The 20007-nt window shown below is 39.3% G+C and overlaps 1 protein-coding gene across 19 annotated transcripts in view; it reads left to right on the forward strand.

Annotated features, from left to right (window-relative positions):
- Positions 1 to 20007, forward strand: part of LOC110833927 (coiled-coil domain-containing protein AGAP005037) — a 412755-nt gene that overhangs the window by 61343 nt on the left and 331405 nt on the right. The window contains exon 1 of one of the 19 annotated variants that reach the window (XM_087345633.1): positions 7890 to 8145. The exons of the other annotated variants lie outside the window; for them this stretch is intronic. Within the exon in view, the coding sequence (XP_087201759.1) occupies positions 8058 to 8145 (88 nt within the window). The 5' untranslated portion in view covers positions 7890 to 8057. Of the gene's footprint in view, positions 1 to 7889; positions 8146 to 20007 lie in introns of those variants that run through there. 19 annotated transcript variants of the gene reach the window in all.

Here is a 20007-nt window from a genome sequence, read left to right on the forward strand (position 1 = left end):
AATAGGGCGTACGAAGAGGTTTCTTAATACGAGCATCTTCCCGCGTGAGGGCTGCGATGGTTAGAACGCTGGCCTTGTAATCCTGGGGTCCCGGGTTCGATCCCCGGTGGTGCCCAAATTTATAACTTGTGTTGGGCAAGGCCGTGGTCCAGGTATCACGGAGTTTTCCTCTGGGGCTTCCCCGATTTATCCATGGCATCCCAACAATTACTCCATTCACACACAGAAGAAGTCAATGGCAAACCACTTCTGAATCATTTGCCGAGGAAACGGACCTGTCGTCAGACAGAACACTAATAATAATAATAACATGACCGGGCTCATCCACTCATGGGTTGATCTGCGCAAACTGCAGTTTTATCATTGGACTAAAGGCACCTCTTTTGTTTGATGAGGCTAGTGGAAGTTCTAAATTAATATTTTACATTGTTTTATATATCTTTGTGTAAAATTTGCAGTGGAGCTACTCGTTTTCAGACGTAATCTACCGGTATTTTAAATCATTAGATATTTGCAGGAATTCTAACACGCGGTCCGCTGGTCTCATGTGGCCCGCCAAAGGCTTCGCTGCGATCTGCGTACATTTTTCTTTTTTTTTTGTAAAACTGTGAAATTGTAATTTAAGTAGTTAGCGTCTAAATTTCAGTTTAATTTAATAATTAATTGAAATATAACTGCAGGAAATCTGTTGAAGGCAAGTATTTAGTAATGTGAACGTGTCTGCAATAGCAAGTTAATAAAATTAAATGAAATTTTAATAAATTTGTCTTTTTCGAACCCGTTGACCAGATACTTGCTAAGAAAGGGCAGGGGATTTCAGAGGTGTTGAAAGTTTGAGAGCCCGTGATCACACGTATCTTTCACTGGGATGAAGGAGTGGGAGTGTGATCTTACTGCGCATGCGCCCTCCGCTTATTCATATTCCACACACAGGGTAGGTAGAATTTGGGCATGACTCAGTCGGAGGGCTAAATCAGAATATATTTATGCCTTCTGTATGTAATGTCTGTGTAATGCTGTAGTTGTAATCACCATTCGAGTGATCGAACCGCATCTTCGAATATTGTTATACAAAATATATCCAATATTAAGATGAAATGAAAGATAAATGTCTTCTGGTACGTCGCGCCGTATACCGATGTTTGAGGGATGGTTGTCTTTATCATTAGCGGCAGAAATGTCGGTAAAATTTTACCAGAAGAGAAATTATCTTCATATTCACCGCCGTGAGAACTTGTAACTTCACACAGAAGAGCAAATGTTCGACTCGAATTGACAGCCAAGAATAGATGATCCCATTAAGGGGTCGTTGAATGAAATATAATTTAAATTGGGCAGTTAAAATATTCTACTGTGTGTATGTACGCACGTACGTATAATTACATCTTTTGAGTGAGGTTAATTATGTTTTGGAATCAGTCGTATTTTTTTAAAAGAGATACGTATCTGATCTCTGAGAATTTTTGGAATTTATTTCGGGTTTTAATAACTCGTTTAAAGAACTGAAATTTGTCTAATGAAGTCACTGAAGTAATGAATGATAGTTGATTCAGGTCTAGGCATAAATAATCTACTCTTTGTGGTTACTTTTTCTTGTAATGCAATTTTGAGTTATTTGTTTGTGTTTACGGATGAGTAGGCCGTGTAGCACCATTACGTACATGTAATCTTTGCTTGTTCTTGATTTCCGTCATCTGTGATACACAGCAAATCAACATTTCCTGCGATTGACCTAAGTAATCACATGGACTGGTGACACTATAATTTGCCCAGGCGTAAATGGGAGGATAATATTAAAGTTTCTCTTATGGAAATAGGGTTTAGCTGTGGATTGGATTCACCTGGCTGAGGATAGGGACCTATGGTGGGATTTTGTGAACGCGATAAAAGGCAGAAATTACTTGATTTGTTGAACGTGTTATTAGTTTGTTAATAAAGACACCTTTTCATGGAATTTGTTGGTAAATGTGAACGCATGAGAGGCCGATAGCTTAGAATTTGACTTCTAGGTTCAGTGGCATCGGTACGTCTTTGATTGGTGAATAAAGCTTTCAAATAACATAGCAAGGTTTATAATTTTTGTAGTTATTTTATATCGTAGGGCAATGTAGAATACGTTAGGTTATCTGCAGTTTTGTTTCTTATCGGATGTATGTTTTCCTTATTCGATAATCGATCCTTAGCAAATCGTTAAGGATTTAAATACTGGCTGTGTTCTGCAGCCAGCGAGGGGCAACGCTAAGCTGTCGCTGTTGGGTCATTTTCCTGTCCAAGGCGTCGAACTGAAGTGATCTTGAAACGACGTTAAACGTGTAATGGACCTGCTTCTTAATGGCAGTATGTGTGTTCCTCCGGTAAACTAATCCCGCGCCATATTGGTAATTTTAGCACACAAGGGACTATTCAGGCATGGTTTGTGGAGATCTTTTGTTGTGCTGTTATGTTCTTCGCTGCAGGGGTTATCAGTCGGAGACCCGCGAGCCGAATGCGGTACGCCGATGTGCTTTGTGCGGTCTGCGTACATTTTGTAACATTATATCATTCTGTATGACGAAAGATGGTTCCATCATGTCAGAAAACACGCTTTGTTAATTATGTTATGTTAATAATGATGTTTTATAGAATTTGTTAGCAATAGTAGGTTTAATGTATTAGTCTATAATTTTAGTTTCGGTTTCAGTAATTTCTAGGCATTTATAATGTCGACCCTGGAGGTTATAAAGGCTGAATGTGGCCCCAGATATTAAAGGGTTTAGAAGCCCTGCCCCGCAGCCATCTTGTAGGGTTGGTGTGCCCTCATAGAATCTAGATATAAATTTTATTATTCCGGCTGTGATTTGGTCCCAAAATTCTCGAATACGAAACGATAACATGTTCTCAGGATTTTGAACCGGGGTGTGCCCGATGAGATGGGGAAATTATGATCGTATGAAATCTTTTTTATTCCAAAAATGATACAAGAAACACTTGCTTCCTGCTTTTCAATTCGCTACCAGTTGCTGTGGGGGTTAGAGACGTTGATGCGTTGTGGGTGAAATTCAAACGGAAGTTCACCGTTTAAAGTTAAGACCCGTGGATGTGAAGTGAAATTTAGGACTTGCGCGTGTTTTTTTTTCCTTGGCCCCAACTTTAGGGGTGCAGAGCTCCGGGGTTGAAGTTTATCGATTATATCCTCTCGCAGGGGCCTCGTGACGTCACCCCTTCTATCTCGTGATGCCGTGCTCCGGCTGTTGGCCTGCAAAGGATTCCACATCCAAATCGTGCTGGTTAGGACTCTCAGTGTTTGTTACGTTCTGGAGTGCAGCAGTGTAGGGTCTCGAACCCAGAGTAGGCTATTGTGCTTGTTTTTATTTTTTTAAATAAGTCCGTGATTATAGAAACGGGGGCGAGGATATTATAACATTGTCGACGTTGCGAAGTCGGGAAGAGATAATTACTGATTTTTGTCGATGAACGATGATTTTTTTTTCCATTTTCTTATTTTATTCTAAGGTCATTATAAAAAGCCGATGTATTTCTTTAGGGAACAGCTGTGTTTAATGGAGGATTTATGAGTTTGTAATTTATTTATTTTAAAACTTGACGTGAATCAGTAACTTGTGAATATTTTATGGGTTAATTAATGTTCGTGTAAAATATTGTGGAGAATAATGTACTTTTTCAGTGCATTGAAATCGAGACAAACAATTTGTTATTATGCGCGTCGTGTGGATATACCGTTGTGTTTAATTCGTGTTTTTTTTCACGTAATATAGTGTTCCTTGTATTATTTAACACTTAATTATCCGTTTACTATAACGAGTTACCTGATCGTAATAATTGCCAGTGGGGACTAGGCCACCATTTGCTAGAATATAAATTTATCAACGTAGGTATGATATTCGTGCTTTGTTATAATGAATTTTTAATAAACGACAATTAATATAATTGAACATTAAAAATCTGAATGAAATATCAGTCGCAGTAAATGTTATTGTTTCATCTATAAAACGTAATTACTTGTATATTTTATTGAATCGGAAGAATTATAATTTATTTAAATGTGATTTCTTTCTTAGCTGTTGTGTTAAACGAATAAATTCACACAGAACATGCGCCATACAATAGTGTATGTATTAAGTGCGGGATTTTTGTGATATATTTTTGTATATCCCGTCTCAGTGTTTAACGGATCTTAGCGCTGAAGTGTTTATTCGATTGGTTGGCCTTCTTTTAATTGTTCAGTAATCGTTTTTATCGCCTTATAAAGGGGCAGGGTCCTGTCTTTGGGCTACAATTTGTGCTCTTACATGAACGCGAAATCGTACAGCTTGGACTGATCAAATGTTTATTAATCAGGTGATCAATAAAATCAGTTCCTCGTCTAATAGGCGTTTTCGTACACTTGTAGGAAAGTAACAAATGGTGTTTCTGTGAAGAATTTGGGATCTGAAAGTGTCCGTTTTGCATTTATTTATCGCTTTGTTTATTTTAAGGATTATACCGAAATTCAGCATTGTAAAACAAATACAGCAAAATTTTAAATTGTTTAATTTTATCCGATTTTTTTTTTTAACATTTTGTGATATTCGTGTTTGTTTGAATTTTCTTTTGATATTCAGAGACGAATTTATTTCGGTGTAACTGGCACGGAATAATTAAATGTGTTAAAATATTAATTTTGTTTGCATGTAACCGTTATTACTTATCGATAATTTTTGCTGTGAAAATTAAGAATTGCTTAACTGCAAGCGACTGTCCGTATTTATTAATAATTTTAATCGCAGATACTGTCTTGGTTTCATAATGGTACTTAAGCTCAGATAAAATTGTTAATTTTCGAGAGTTTCAATAAACGCAAAACTAAATTTATCGATATTCGTAGGTTTTATCAGTTTATGGCCCTGATTAGTTTTGTTTACCTGCGATAGTAGTTTTTTTATTGACTGAAATTTGAAGTTTGACGTCGGTTAGTGTTTCTTTTATTTGCGAGACGAATAATTTTATTCGTTTGGATGATGGAAGCCTCAGCAGAAACATATATTGTGGTCATGCGTTAAAAACTGAAATAATTTACAAAAAAAATGTCTTTTTTGCCAATTTCTTAGATACTCAAGCAGGTGAAGCTTTTATATGATTCTAAAATCTATTATTTTTGTCAATCATTTAATCATTATTGGTCTTTAAGACTTCATTTCTGGACAGTTGGCTGCCCTGATTGTAAATATAAGTGGGAGGTGCAGTGCCAGGCTGTTGAATCATTTCGAACAACTGAATTTCCCGCAGTAGTTCATTGCTTATTGTGTTTTTCGGAAAATAATTTTCTACATGAAGCTATATGAGGTGGGGGGAGGGGGTAATTTCGTGTTCGTTTATCAGATTATTAGGGATTTTAATGGCTTATGCATGCTCCGAATTTTACCTTTCTACTACGAAAATATTTATTTTTATTATTCACTTCATTTAGACCAACTTTGTATCACACTTATGGATACACGAGCTCTTATCCCAGTTGTAATACGGTTGTAGCGTGAAGCTGAGCACTCACCAGCATCTGGTGTCGATGTTAAGAGTGCGCGCAATTTTTACCTCCACTCCACAATACGTCTTCATGACGCGGCAGCTAAGCACAGGGCGACGTAACTGTGTTTTGAGTGTTCATGAAGTGATTTTGACCCGACGAGGATGAAGTAGCTTAAGTGGACAGTTAAGGAAGATTACGTAAGGAGGAACTTCGTTACTCATTTGTTGTTTAGGGTTGTGTATGGTACGTAAGATGTTCGCTACTGATGTGGGAGATAGGCATGACATTTAGGATTTTGATGCGAGATAATTTTCGGCAGTGATAACATTAAGATTGATACGAAACGATTGTGGAATTAGGTTAAAATGGGCTCAGGACTGAGTTTAGTGTTGAACTGTGTTATTAACTGCGTGACAGAGTTTCTGTTGTTGGTTTTGTTGATATGAAATAATTTTTCGAAAAGTAATTTGGGCGCACATTCCCATGATGTACAGGCTTGATACAAGCTTCTTGTTTTTCGTTTGGTTTATAGGACTGGTAAATAGTTTTAATGTCTGTTCGCTCTGTCATAACATTGAAGAATTTAAAACCGATGCAACTCAGTAGTTTGCAGCACTGTCCTCGTTGCGTGTATTTGCCTTTATCGGTTTTAGTAATAAGCAATAATTCCCCCATTATAGAAATATTTTGTGAGATTTCAGGTTCTCACGGCTGCGAATATGTTAATAACTTTCACCTAGGTTATTGTGCCATGTAGTCTAGTTGAAGTTTACCGACATTTCAGAGGTGTTTCCTGTCTCCATAATCACCTCGATGATTGAGGCAGCAAGGACATCTGAAACGTCGGTAAACTTCTATCAGACTGCACGGCGCAACAACCCAGACGCAGCTTCAAATTTGTGTCTAGATCCTGATTGGGTCAGTTGACAGCCATTTGTAATGAGGGTATCATATTTTGTTTTCCGTAGCGGTTAGAACGCTGGCCTTGTAATCCTGGGGTCCCGGGTTCGATTCCCGGCGGTGCCCGAATTTATAACTTGTGTTGGGCAAGGCCGTGGTCTAGGCAACACGGAGTTTTCCTCCGGGGGCTTCCCCGGTTTCTCCGTGTCATCCTAACAATTACTCCATTTTACACACAGAAGAAGGCAATGGCAAACCACTTCTGGATCATCTGCCAAGAACGTATATGAACAGGTCCCAGTCCGAGAAAAGGATGGAAGAATCCTGTTCGTATGGACCTGTCGTCAGACAGAACACTAAATAGATAAATATGAAATAGGCCGTATCTGTTAAGCACAGGTAGAAAGTTCAGTCTTCACAATGAGGTTTTCTTCATATATTAGGGTACTTCTGTTGGTTTTTTCATAGCTGTATAATTCTAAAAAGAGCTTTATAATTTATTCCTTAAATACTATTTTCTTCACAGTTTTCTGTATAAAAAATTAGTTACTTTATGTCTCGAAACAAAGTCAGTAGCTTCACAAAAAACATTGAAATTATTGTTATAAAATTCAAGTTCTTGTTATATATAGTTTCTGATTAAAATATCTTTGTAAAAACCAATTTGCGGGAGTATGTTCTGAATTGTTTTCACATGTCTGGATTTGTAGAAAGGTTTGGTTAGGTGGTTTTGGGTTTTCAGGTTAGTTTAGGTTATGTTAGGTTATGTTGTTATGTAGGTTAGGTGAGGTGGTTTCGAGTTTTCAAGTTAGGTTAGGTGAGGTGACATGGTTTTAAGCTATCAAGTTAGGAGTGTAGCGTGTATGTAACTCGGTTTTATTTCAGTTTAGTGATTTTTGTCGTGTATTTAACGTTTGCACTTGTACAGTATATGCAGCGTAAAATCGGAATCTGGTTGCGATTGACGGCCTGGAATCGATCGTGAAGTTTAAGTACTGTACCGTCTTCGCCTTTCTGACTCGCTGTGTATACCATGAAGACGTAATGGGTTAGTGAAGGTAAAATTCCTGACATTCTTATCTAACGACTGACACGTGGTGTCGTTTCGTCTTGGGTAGATTTCTGTCTGTCCCTGTTGAATACGAGGCTGCAGGTAGATCTTTGACGAATATGAAGATTTCTGTCGTCTTGGATGTTGCACCGTGTAGTCTGAAGATGGTGGCTGTAGACTCATCTGAAACGTTGACTACATGTTGCGACATCTTCGAGAAATAGAATGAATTAGCTCAGGAATCGTTCAATTTATGGTTTTTTGTGTTAACGGTAATGAGCATTTTGATTCCATAACAGTGATATAAGGTTGACGGATCTGGGCCTTGGACGGTGGTTCTTTGTAACGTGGGGTTAGGATTGGGGGCAGTTTGGTTCGGTTTGACGTTTGGATTAGGTTATGTATCGTAGATTGACGTTTACGATGGTGGCTTCCGGTGCATGAATTTTAATGTATTGTACCGGGATGCAGTGTTGGATATGAACAGCCTCTAAGGGTTTGGGAGTTGCCCACAACCTCGTAATAAGTAGGATCCGTCCGTGTTGACGTCACCGTGGTCAAGGATGTGGACTGGAAGTTGTTAGCGACCTACGGACTGAGAACATGTTGATACGCTGGAAGAAGGATAAAGGTTCGACCGCCAACTCAAGCAAGAGCTCTACCAAGAAGAAACGGAAGTTTGGGAGAGAAGGTGAGTGTCATTACGCATGTCCGCACAGAATTTGATGTTGAGAGGTAGAACTCAGGTTATCAGACAGTTTTATTGGAGGAGGACCTTGTTCTGAGCTCTGATGCCTTGTAGATTGGTTCTGCAGAGACCAGATTACACCCTCGCGCTACCTAGCGCTGTGCTAGAATGTAGGTAGATTCGCTCGGCACGGCTAGGTTGATGCACGGACCCACGAGATAGTATGGCAGCTGTTTCAAAAATGTTTACCGCATTGTCAGTTGTTAGTGTAAGGATGCACCAATAAGAGAATTACGAATTGTTTCTTTTGTACTTCATTAATTTTACTAACTAACTAACTAGATGGCTTACTGAACCCGAAGGTTCATCACCGAATTAACCAAAGCCCTCCACCGGACCCTGTCCTGGGCCAACAAAATCAAGTCTCCTTCAACTCCTATCTCCCATAGATCTCGCCTGAGATTATCCTCCCATCTACGTCTAGTTCTCCCCAGCGGTCTCTTCCCCTCAGGCTTCCCAACCAATACCCGGTGCACACCTCTTGTCCCATCCATGCGTGCTACATGCCCCGCCCATCTCATTCTTCTCGACTTAATCACCCTGACAATACTGGGGGAGGAGTACAGATTTTTAAGCTCGTCATTATGCAGTTTTCTCCATGTCCCATCGTCTTCTCTCCTAGGCGCAAATATCCTCCTCAACACCCGATTCTCAAAAACCTTCAATCTGTGTTCCTCCCTCTGACTGAGAGACCATGTTTCGCACCAATACAAAACAACAGGCAAGATTATTGTTTTGTATACTTTAATTTTCATGTTCTTAGAAATCAGACTGGAAGACAAAATATTTTGAACTGAGAAGTAGCAAGCATTTCCAGAATTTAATCTCCTCCTAACTTCCTCATGAATATCATTTTTATTTGTTATTCCCAAATATTTGAACTTTGTAACACTTTCAAAGGATTTATTAGCCACCCTATGATAATTTTGCCTGTCTGCTGACGACGAGATACTAACATGTTTTTTGTCTGAATTTACTTCTAGCCCCACACCAAAGTGAAAGAAATATCTTCGATTATAAAACTGTCATTTGTGTACATTGATCCCCCAAGAATTTGAGAGCTTACCCTTTGAAACCAAAGCTGGTCTAAATAATATTTAGGAATTCAGTCCGAACCGCAAAGAAAACACCACACTTCACTATTAATATGATAAACTGGTTAATGCTTAAGGACATAATCGCTGAGTAGGATTTGAGGTCTCGTGGCGGGTTATAGCGCCGTGTAGTCTGGTAGAAGTTTATCGACGTTTCAGAGGTTCTTGCTGCCTCCAGCATCAGAGCGATTAGTCTACTTGCCCTGATGATGGAGGCTGCCAGATTACGCGGCACTGCAATTCAGAAGATGACCATATCCGAAATAATCGCTGTTTGCATTGAGACATACGAAACCCACAAATACAAAATGAAGGGTAACTGTTAAAAAGGCTGGCATTTATAGTTACCACTCGGCTTTGAAAGGTTAATATTATAAAGATTACTAAATAAAGTAAATAATATTAAAAATATTTAGGATTTATACTATTTTGAGTTAAAGTGTGTTGATTCTCGGAAAGATTTGTGATAGTGAAACTTAATGCCAATATTATGTTTAATTTTGAGATATTTTATGTTGGCTAGACGACGTTTTGAGAGTTTTTTTTTACTGTCGTTAGATGATTACTTGTCATTGTAGACTATTGACATTTTATTTTGATATTACGAGTAGTTTTGCCAGTCGAGATCACATTCGGTACTCACTAAACCACAAACAGTGTGACCATTGAAGAACGTCAGGGACTGGAGAGGATTCGGTCTTAGCCTTTCTCGAGTAATTGATTGTGTTTTTGCAGAAACGCGACTTTATGAACGGTTGGATTTACATTTTGAAGGAACGTTGAATTATTTATTTTACTGTTATCGGTTTGTCTCTATGTGTTTCATTTTGCCTAACTGCTAGGTTTAAATCAGATTGAGTCTGTAGGAATAAAATGCATGAAAGCAGATAATCTTGGGTCTGGGCTTTAGATTGATAGGGAGATGTATACAGCTGATTTTGGACACGGATTGTATAGATATTTGGTACCGAATATTCAGGGAATATATTGTTCCTTGAAATGGTCCATTCGGTTACTTCTCTCGACTTTTAAGCGAATTTTAATTTGAGCTCTTTATTTGAGATTACTCACCGTTCTCACATTTTGACGGCAGACATGTTTACGCTGAGACAGCATAACAGCGACACTTTCTGGGAGGACCTGACAGAATTATTTGTGGACATTTTAATTTTTACCAACTGATGTGTCCGGACAACTTTGGGGTTTCATTTAATTCGCTGTCATTGCACTAGAAACCATGGACCCTTCTATGGGGTTTATTGTTCTGCCGTGGTGTCCATAAGGAACTGTTTGCGTGCCCACGTACGGGCAAATCAAATAACACGTGAAACGAGGCGCTAGATCGTTTGTGCATCCACGCCATCTAGGACGTCAGAACTTGTACCCGCGACAGTAGGCGGAAATTGTGAGGGTGGCGTCGATATAATCCGTTTTGGAAGGTAGTTTATCCCATTGTTCACAGGAGGCAGCACAGTGTGTTTCTATTATCCCTCGGGGTAAGGGAAACCGTCCGTCTTCCCAGCTTCCCACACTACCGGTCGCCATGGTGACGACCTTTATAATCCGAGGGCACGGCAGGTCACAGGGAATCCGACGGAACGTTGCAAGGGCGTGGTTCTTATTCTCACAAGATAAGATTTGCGCGACCTTGGGACATTTGTTAGGCTACACGTGATTGACCATGCAATTTCCAACACCGCGGCACTGAATCTGGGTGATGGGGAAGATAAGAAGGTTATGTGGGGTAATGGTTGAAATGATTGATGGCTAATTAAAAGGATTAGTGGGTAGATGGAAGGGGGTGAATGGATATGAGGGTTGATGGAAAAATTGGAGAAGGAATGTGCAGATGGTAGGGTGGACGAACACATGGGAAAGCGTGTAATTGATTGGTTAAGGATGGGTGGACAAAAAGGTTTGTGAATGGATGTGACGGTGTGTGAATTGTGATAAAATTACGAAATTTGATCAGATGCACTTAAGGATTTATGATGAGTTTAATATCTGTTGCTTAGTGTATAAAATGTGATTACATCCACAGGTGAAACTTTTAATTCTGATAGTATGATGGAATGCAGCTTTACCAATATTGAATTTTATACGTATCTAACATTCTTCATAGTTTTCTTCTTCTCCTTCCCGTAAATGTCGTGATAGTAGCTTAAATTAGACCACGACTCTTTCCTTCCACATCTCTAATTAAAACTCACTAATTACCCCACGATTACGACGCAATGTAACCTAACCAGTTTAAAAGGCATCGTTGAATAAAGCGAGAATAAGTTTGCCGTTCTTTTAGGTTTGTAGTGGTTGTGTGATGCCAGATAAATAACGTAGCTCCGGGAAGTTGAAGCAGTCTGTGAAAAGAAAATTGTTGAGCGTTCAGAAGGTAGCGCTGTCGACTGTCATATGTTCGAATGCTGCAGTTTGTATAAATGCCGGTAGAGGTCACGCTTGTAGCCCGGAAGACGCTTAATTACGAAGCCTGTGTGACAGGAGGAAGTCGAAATGACGCTGTGATGTGTGATCGATTATCCAACTCGCCCCCCCCCCCCCCCCCCCACCACCACCACCTCGCAGTGCTGAATTACTCATTGTGAGATATTCACTGTGGCCTGCTACCACACGTACAGCGTTCTATGTTTGTAGCATTTTGCGTGAATTTATCTCTCCGGGTCTCGTAGCCTCTGTGTGAATGATTTGTTTCCCGATAAGGGTAAATACGAACAGGAGTATGAGGTTGGCAGTTTACCTGTCTTCCTTCGATCCGTTAGCACACTCAGTTGAAAAGATGTGAGCCAACATCTTTACTCGTGGGTGAGGTCACAGTTCTTTAAAATTGATAGCGATTATACAAGTCATTGAAAACACATCTGACCTCAAGAAGTGAATCACATGTATAAAACATTTTACGCTCTTTGTCAATAAGACGGAATCTGAAAACACAAACAGAACGTGTACTGAACTAACATTGTGGACTCGACAGCAAGACTTGAACTCTTCTTCAGAAATGAAACTGAGATAAATGTTTTCAGTATGGCGTGGCCAAGGGTTTCGCCGCTCTTAACGGTCGATCACGCACCAGGTGGTTTGCCCGTGTCTACGCCATACATCGGTGTGGAGTTTGTTAACACAGGGCTTTCTTTAAATTTGATAGGTAACTCGGCGCCGATAGCCTGTTCCGACCCGTATTTCATGGTTATTCTTACTTATTCCAGGCAAAAGCCGGGATGATACGTAGTTTACAATATATTTTATTTTCCGATTCATAATTCACCATCAGTGGATAAAAACCCAAACCATAATTTTGACAAGAAAAAACTGTCTAATGTTTGTTATTTATTTCAAAGCCCTTTCTGTGTCGACATTAAAATATTGATGTCTGGGTTATTTATGGCATTTGACACTACCAATCTCTCTCTCTTCTTCTCTCTCTCTCTCTTTGAAATTTAAGTTATGAAATTATACAGTACCAGTCTCAGTTCAATCCTTTATAGACTAGTGGTAACTGCATATACCACCTGCTTTGCGAATCAGTAGCGCTGTATTTTATATTTATGGGTTTTGTGTGGTTGTGAATATAAACAGAGATATTTTCCTTAAACATCGTTCACTAATTGATCTTTGTTATTTTGATATGTGTGTACGGACGGAATTCTTAATATCATTTAGAAGAACTTTGGTTTCAAAATGTTCATAGAAAATATTTTGTATCTGATACAAAAACACGACCTTTCTGTATAATCCATTTACCATGTGTTCATTGACCAACAAAAGGCCCAGTAATTATATACTGAAGTGATAATTTATGTACTTTTATTTTTATTTTGAGTGTGAGGGAGTTTCTGATATTCGGCCATACTATTTCTTATTTATTGGGGGAATGAACTCTACCTCCGGCGTGACACTAGCTATTTTTTTGTGGTGTCTGTGTATTGCGAGGTCTCGCAGCCAGTCCAAGGTCAAAGCACTTGTGCGCACACTCTCCGTGAGTCCAACAAACACGCCACATAAATCATATGTTGCTCGGTTTGGTTGCTTTGATGGTGTCAACTGAGCACTGAATAGTCTTGTATTTTAATGGGGCTAATTGTCGTTTTATTATTCTCAAAAGACTTTAAACTGTGCTGTAATATGGCCTTTGTGGTTTGAGATCAGATCATGGGTGACATGACAGCAAAGGTCTTCGAGGCATTATGAACCAATGAGTAACACTCCACTAGGAAAAGCAGGCACGTGTCCCTTTTATCTTTCCAATTTTTCAATCAGACCAGATATTCGATCGCTCGGCAAAATGCAATGTTCACTTTCCGGAAAGTGGCGAGTGATTGTAGAGTTGTTTCCATTTAGTGCTTGGAGGGGCAAAGATTTCACAATAATATTTTTGTTCTGTCCTTTATAAGTCTTTGCAGTTGAGAAAGCGTTGTTAAACAAGTGAATATTAATTAAGGTTTCTTCATGCTCTGTGTGTACTACGAAAGCTTTAGATTCACCTGTGGACTGTACACCGAATTTCCACGGTTGAATATTTATTTTACTAGAGGCTAACAGATGTCCCTAGTCATTTCCATCAGCGTGTATAATATTCGTTTTGTTGTGAACATTGGGCAGGTTCCGCGTGAGGGTGGTTTTGACCCCCCCCCCCCCGGGGGGGGCATCAAACGTTGCGTCAGGTATCAGGAGCCCCTTTCATATTTTTCCAGTATTTCACTGCTACAGAATTAAACTTTGTTATCTGATATGACGCAACACAATGTCATTCATGGATAACTGAGTAGGTGAAATAATTTTGTTAGGATATTCGGCTTATCCGAACAAATATTTTTGTCTGTGCATGTGTCTCTCCTCTAATGACGTGATGACGTACGGGTGTATAAACAGATTTTCTTGGAATTCATTTGAAAGAACATGCCATTGCATGACGCGAAATAATATTTTCAACAACCCTAACTTCAGCGTCACTTCAACTCCATCTGTCGCCCAAGTGTAGAATGACGGGAGCAGTAACTCCCACGCCGTTAGGACAGCGTTCGAATGCAGGAAGAGAAACGAAACCCGACGCAGACAATCAATGTATCTGGTTTACACACGTATTATCCGTCCTGAAAATATTGAACATGTTCCACATCTACGGTGGAAAGCCGGCGACCGACGAACGGCGTGTGCTGTGTGACGTGGACAGAAGTTGTCCTTGGTGAATTATACTCCTTTTTGGTAATACCTGACAAATACTAACTTTAATTGGAATGTACACTTTGGAAATAAGGCAAACGCAATCAGTACTTTGTTTCTGAATTGTGGATACTTGCCCTCCTTTTCTCCACCCAACAGTTTTTACATTCCTTTAGGGCTAAAGACTTTGGACCCACGCACTACCTCACTGAGGCGTCCCAAATTTTCTCTGAATTTCGCGTTGTGTTTGCTCGTTGTTTTAAATCGGGACTCAGGATCCTCGAGGTTAATTAACAGGTTTAAATATCGCAAACATAACAAGTGAAATTATGTAAGATAATTAAGTTAAACCTTACCGAGTTTTTAATTTCTATTTCCTTCTATATTTTACGTTGTAGGGCGATTAATTTCATACAGCATCAGGGAAAATTAATCCTCCGTTCCCCCTCAGAAATGACGTTAAATATTTGAAAGGATAGGGTGCCGCGAGGAAAATGTACGTATGACGGATAAGAGGTAGGGTTTGGCGAGGAACTTCAGAGTTGGGACACAACAGTGTTATCAGAAGACACGTGGATCCACTGTCAGCGTTACGTTACACGTTGCAATAGCTGATGGCGTAGGGCAGTGTGTTATCTCATATCGGGGGTGTCCAATTTGTTAGATAACCGCGTCAGTCCAACCTGTAACAAGATCATTCAAGTATACAGCAGTTTGTGTGTTACAGATTCCGTGGTCTTCAATGGTATCTGCGTTTTGAACGAAATGCTGTGTGTACAAACACTGATAAATATTTAACATTTAGCGAGTCTTGTAAAAATATTCAATGAAAGAAAATATTAGGACCAGTCTAAAATATATTACGGTCTCTTAAGCATAATGTGAGACACGCGGAAATAAAGTATGTCTGCCTCCTTATGAATTTGCATCCCATTGGGGGAGAGCTGTTCGAAAGTGTTATTTGAGACTTACACTTTACAGTTTCCTGCGAAAGTTTAAGCCAAGGCGAAGTTTCTGTACGAGTCTGGTAGAAAACATTTGCTCGCTCCGAACCTACGACGACTTACGCATGAGTTGACACACGTCAGCGATGGTAAAAATCAGTTCAAGCAGGTTTAAAAATTAGTTCATAGGAAGGTGAGAGAGGTTTTAAAGTCTGTGATCTCTTATAGTAGCGATGTTTTCTTAACAGAGAATAGAATGCCTTCTGACGCGACTTGGGCATGGCTTGACACATTGAGAGGCAACTGTATATACTTTCTTACGCGAAGTTTGATAGGCAACGTAAACAGTAACCCCCACTTTACCTCCTGTGGTACACGTGGTTGTGACACTGTACTACCTGTTCTAAAAACATCGAGCTGACGTGAACTTATTTTGCTGTTGACTCGTACTGTAGATATTTTTACTACGCTGTATACCTGATTCGTTACGAAAGTACTGCGTATGGGTTCTGTTTTATTAACAGTCTGTCCCTCTCCACTGACCGAACTTCGCGTATTGTTTAATTCGCCTCTCTACGATCGTGGGAACAGAAAAGCAAGTCTCAGGACAACGTGCGTCTGTACTGATCTCTTCAAAAGGCCGCTGGCTCGTTAGGAACACGAAGTTATTTTCCCCTTACTCAGAAATGCATTTTTCCCATCATTCGCTCATTATTTATCAAGGAGGAGCTGTAGAAGAATTATAATTTTCTTTTCATGGGTGAAAACTGAAGTAACAGTTGGGAAGGAGACGGTATAAAGGCCTGAAGAGCCTTTCTAAAGGGCTGGAGGGAGGGGCTTTGTAGAATTTGAGAGGTTTTGAAAGTGTAGGGAAATAACATGACCCGGTTTTATGAAAAGAAACTTGGAAAATTAATTGGATGCTTGGCATTCATAAATCTGTTCCCTGGGGATCTTGTAAATTTAGCCGACAGGATTTTAGGAATTGCACAACGTACTGATGCAGTGGTATGTTATCAGGAGTGTGGTTAAAATGTTCATAATACGTACTTCGTAAAGATAGCACGTCGATTGAGTTTGTTATTGGCTTTTTTAAAAATTGAATCTTATTGACCATTTATATCAGAATGTACAGTTTGCTACAAGAGTCAGTAAAGTTAAATCTTTTATTTTTGGGTTTCGTGCAGTTATCAGTGTGAGCAGCCATTATTCCTTCAATAGCTTTAACGCGTTTTTTTTGCATCCTCTGCCCCCGTCGGGATCGAACTCCGGTCATCCACTCCTTTTTTATTCCATCTATTCAAGATTTTATAGGGTATTTACTTCTATGTACCCTAGACAAACCTTGCCCCTGAGGTACGTAGTGCAGCAACTATTTCCAAAATACATTTTGTTTTTAATACGTGTTACATTTATTATATAGTTTTATTGTGGGGGACGACTACATATTTTACGACAGCGTCTTTCGAATGATGTATGAAGATCCTAAAATGGCAGTTTTCTGCAGTTCCTTAATGTCGTATTCGCCCGGAATGTTGGCCAAATATTTTCTGAGTGACTTGGAGACAGTTCCAGTTGCTCCTATAATTATTGGAATTATTTTTGCTTCCACTTTCCACATTCTATGTATTTCAATGAGAAGGTCCTTGTATTTCAAGATCATCTCCGCGTCCTTCTTAATTCCTATCACTTGTTATTGCTATATCAGTTAAGAGACAAGTTCCATTTTTGTTTCGAATTATAATATCTTGTTTATTATTTGTGATGGTTCTGCCTGTTTTGACTTGTTGATTCCACGAAATAGTTATTCGATTCTGTGACCCTCTGCTTACGACTCTCGTTTGCTACCACAGATCTGAAGTGCCTTATGATTTACGTTACTTAAAGAAGACTTGAATGATTGGTATAGTTTGAAGTAAAAGTTATCTAAGGAATCCTTCATTAATAGTTTCGAATTTACAAAGAACGCATGTGTGTATTTCAGTACATGATACACTTTTCCAGTAAAGGTAAAGCTGTAGGCGCTTGGGTCTTCGTGACATTTGGTAGTCCATTTTGTCATGTCGATTGAAATCCAATTTATTATAGTTAGTAATGATTATATATGCTAAATTTGGTCAAAACCCTTTCCTGAAATTGATAGTTTTTGCGTAGGGACGTATGTACGGACCTAGAGAAGTTAATGTTGAAGATTTCTTCGCGATGTACCAAATTACTGATTTATTTTGCGTCAAAATATGACCTGGATATTATTATTATAAATCTATTGTTTGATTGGCCCACAAACAGCCAAAAACTTAGGGTTTATTATTGTAAACACATAACTGTATTTCATTTTATTCGAGAGTTCAGGGGTTCAAATCTATGCCCGGAGACCGCCTATATTGACGGGATTTTTGTGACATCCCTCAGTTTCTCCTGGAAAATTCCGGGATAGTACATGAAATTTGACGACAGCTTCCTTCCACATCCTTTCCAATTCATTTCACTATCATTTTCGCATTCGACGTCTTATTATCTGAGCTGCTGAAAAAGAATTGTTAAATAAACGATAAATAAATATAAATCAACCTTTTTCGGTTAACTTTTGTGTTCGGATTAATACTAACATTTGTCTGGCAAATTTGACTTTGTTGCGTTCTGGTCAAATCCCTTACACTGAAGGGAGGACACATAAAAGTTTATTTAATTTATGGTACAAAATAATTTTTTGTTTACATGACACAGTATATATCATTTAGAAATTCGGTGTGTGTTGATGAATTTTTCGAAGCTTAGATCAGTGTAGTTAATACTGTCTCTCCTGCCCTAATAATTAATAACTCCGCGATTTGTATTTACGGGTATTTTTATGATTCAGTGTAAACGGATTATTGCTATAAACAGCGTTATGCAGGTATAGTCGGCGCAGTAGTCTTTGGCCGGTGGAGAAGCTGGCGGACGGGCCTAGTCTCTGTACCTGACGTGGCACGGTCAGTGTACTTCTTTTGTTTGGGCGTTCGGTCGGATAAGCTCCTCGGTGCAGTCAGCATTATACTATCGCAAAAGAGACTCGCTCCTAGCCTTACCCTTGAAAATTCCAAGCTGGCGGACGGGCCTAGTCTGTGTACCTGAGGTGGCACGGTCAGTGTATTTCTTTTGTTTGGGCGTTCAGTCCGATAAGCTCCTCCGTGCAGTCAGCATTATACTATCGCACAAGTGACTCGCCCCTAGCCTTCCCCTTGAAAATTTCACCGGCCAAAAACTACTGCGCCGACTCTAATCCTTGGAATGGTGAAGTGCTGTGTTTTCTTTGCCGTACGGACTGAATTCTTAAGTATTACGCAGATGAGCGTCTCATTGTGTTTCTTCTGGTCGGCTTCATAGAGGTTAATTAGCGTCAGGGTGAATAATATATGCAAAATAGTAACTGATGCATTTGGTAAATTGGCATTGCATTATCCATTTCGGCCATGCCAAAATATAACATTGCTACTGTTTGGTATGATGTAACGTTCTTGAAGCGTTGGCCAGAAAACGCATACGCCTGTTGTATTTTCTGTGAGTCATTGAATCTTGCTAGAGGCATGTTTGATTTCCACGTCAGATATGGTCTCCAGAGCTGTAAAATGTTTCCAGTGATTAGATGAAACTTTGCTCACTGCTCATGCCCGAACTCTGCTTGTGTTATTATAGGTAACTGCAGTGCCGACGGCTTTAGTTACCGATTTACTGTTAGTATAATATTCTGCCGCTAGATTCCGTAGGCAGTATCGTATGGAATAACTTGTTCTGTATTGCATGAAAGATGCGGATCATTTTACTTGTTTTTATTGAAGTAAGATGTGAATAATTTTGCTGTGTTGTTGTTCTGCAAGTTTTGAGTAGCCAGTCCTCGCTTTACAAATGTTTCATTGAAAAATTTGGCGTGCGAACTTTTGCTTATCATCTGAACGAATGTAGAATTTTGACGTGGAAACCCTGGTTGACCGACGTCATGTTTGGAGTATAATAATAAGAAAACGTGTTTTTGTGAAGTCGAAGTTGCTGTTCCGGCTTTGGATCTGGATGGGCTTGTATTTTTGGGGAACAATAAATTTCTTCTCGTTTTACGAATGTTAAGATGTGGAATTTATCGCGGTGATATGTATGAAAAAATAATGTAATTTTACGATACCAAAATGTGGTTTCGGTTGGACGAAAGTAGGAAAAACCATGCGAATACGTCCACCATTTCCCTTCGTGCTATAAAGTGTATTGTGATCTGAGTGTACACTGTCTAAATTTACATATACATAATTATTGTCTTTAAGTTAATGGGGAATTTGTGTTTATTCGTGTTTGTTTAAGGAGGATCCTTCAGTGAACGCTTCCATACATAAAAAGAGTAATGAATCTCCCAGAAAGTTGGTTCTGTAATTAATTAGCTCATTAAAATGAAGGTTATTTTAGTGACGCCCAAACTGGCTGTGATGTTTTCTTGTGCGCTGTATTAACTGTATAACCGGTCATCTCAGGGGTTGGATGTTCGACGACGCGATACACTCATATACTTACATACATACCCATGTGTATACACTGTGGTTGAAACGATATCCCAGTACAAGATATTTCGA

The sequence above is a fragment of the Zootermopsis nevadensis genome, unplaced genomic scaffold (genome assembly GCF_977971745.1).
Source record: "Zootermopsis nevadensis isolate Lab colony 2312 unplaced genomic scaffold, Znev_1.0 Znev_ptg000009l, whole genome shotgun sequence".
NCBI lineage: Eukaryota > Metazoa > Arthropoda > Insecta > Blattodea > Termopsidae > Zootermopsis > Zootermopsis nevadensis.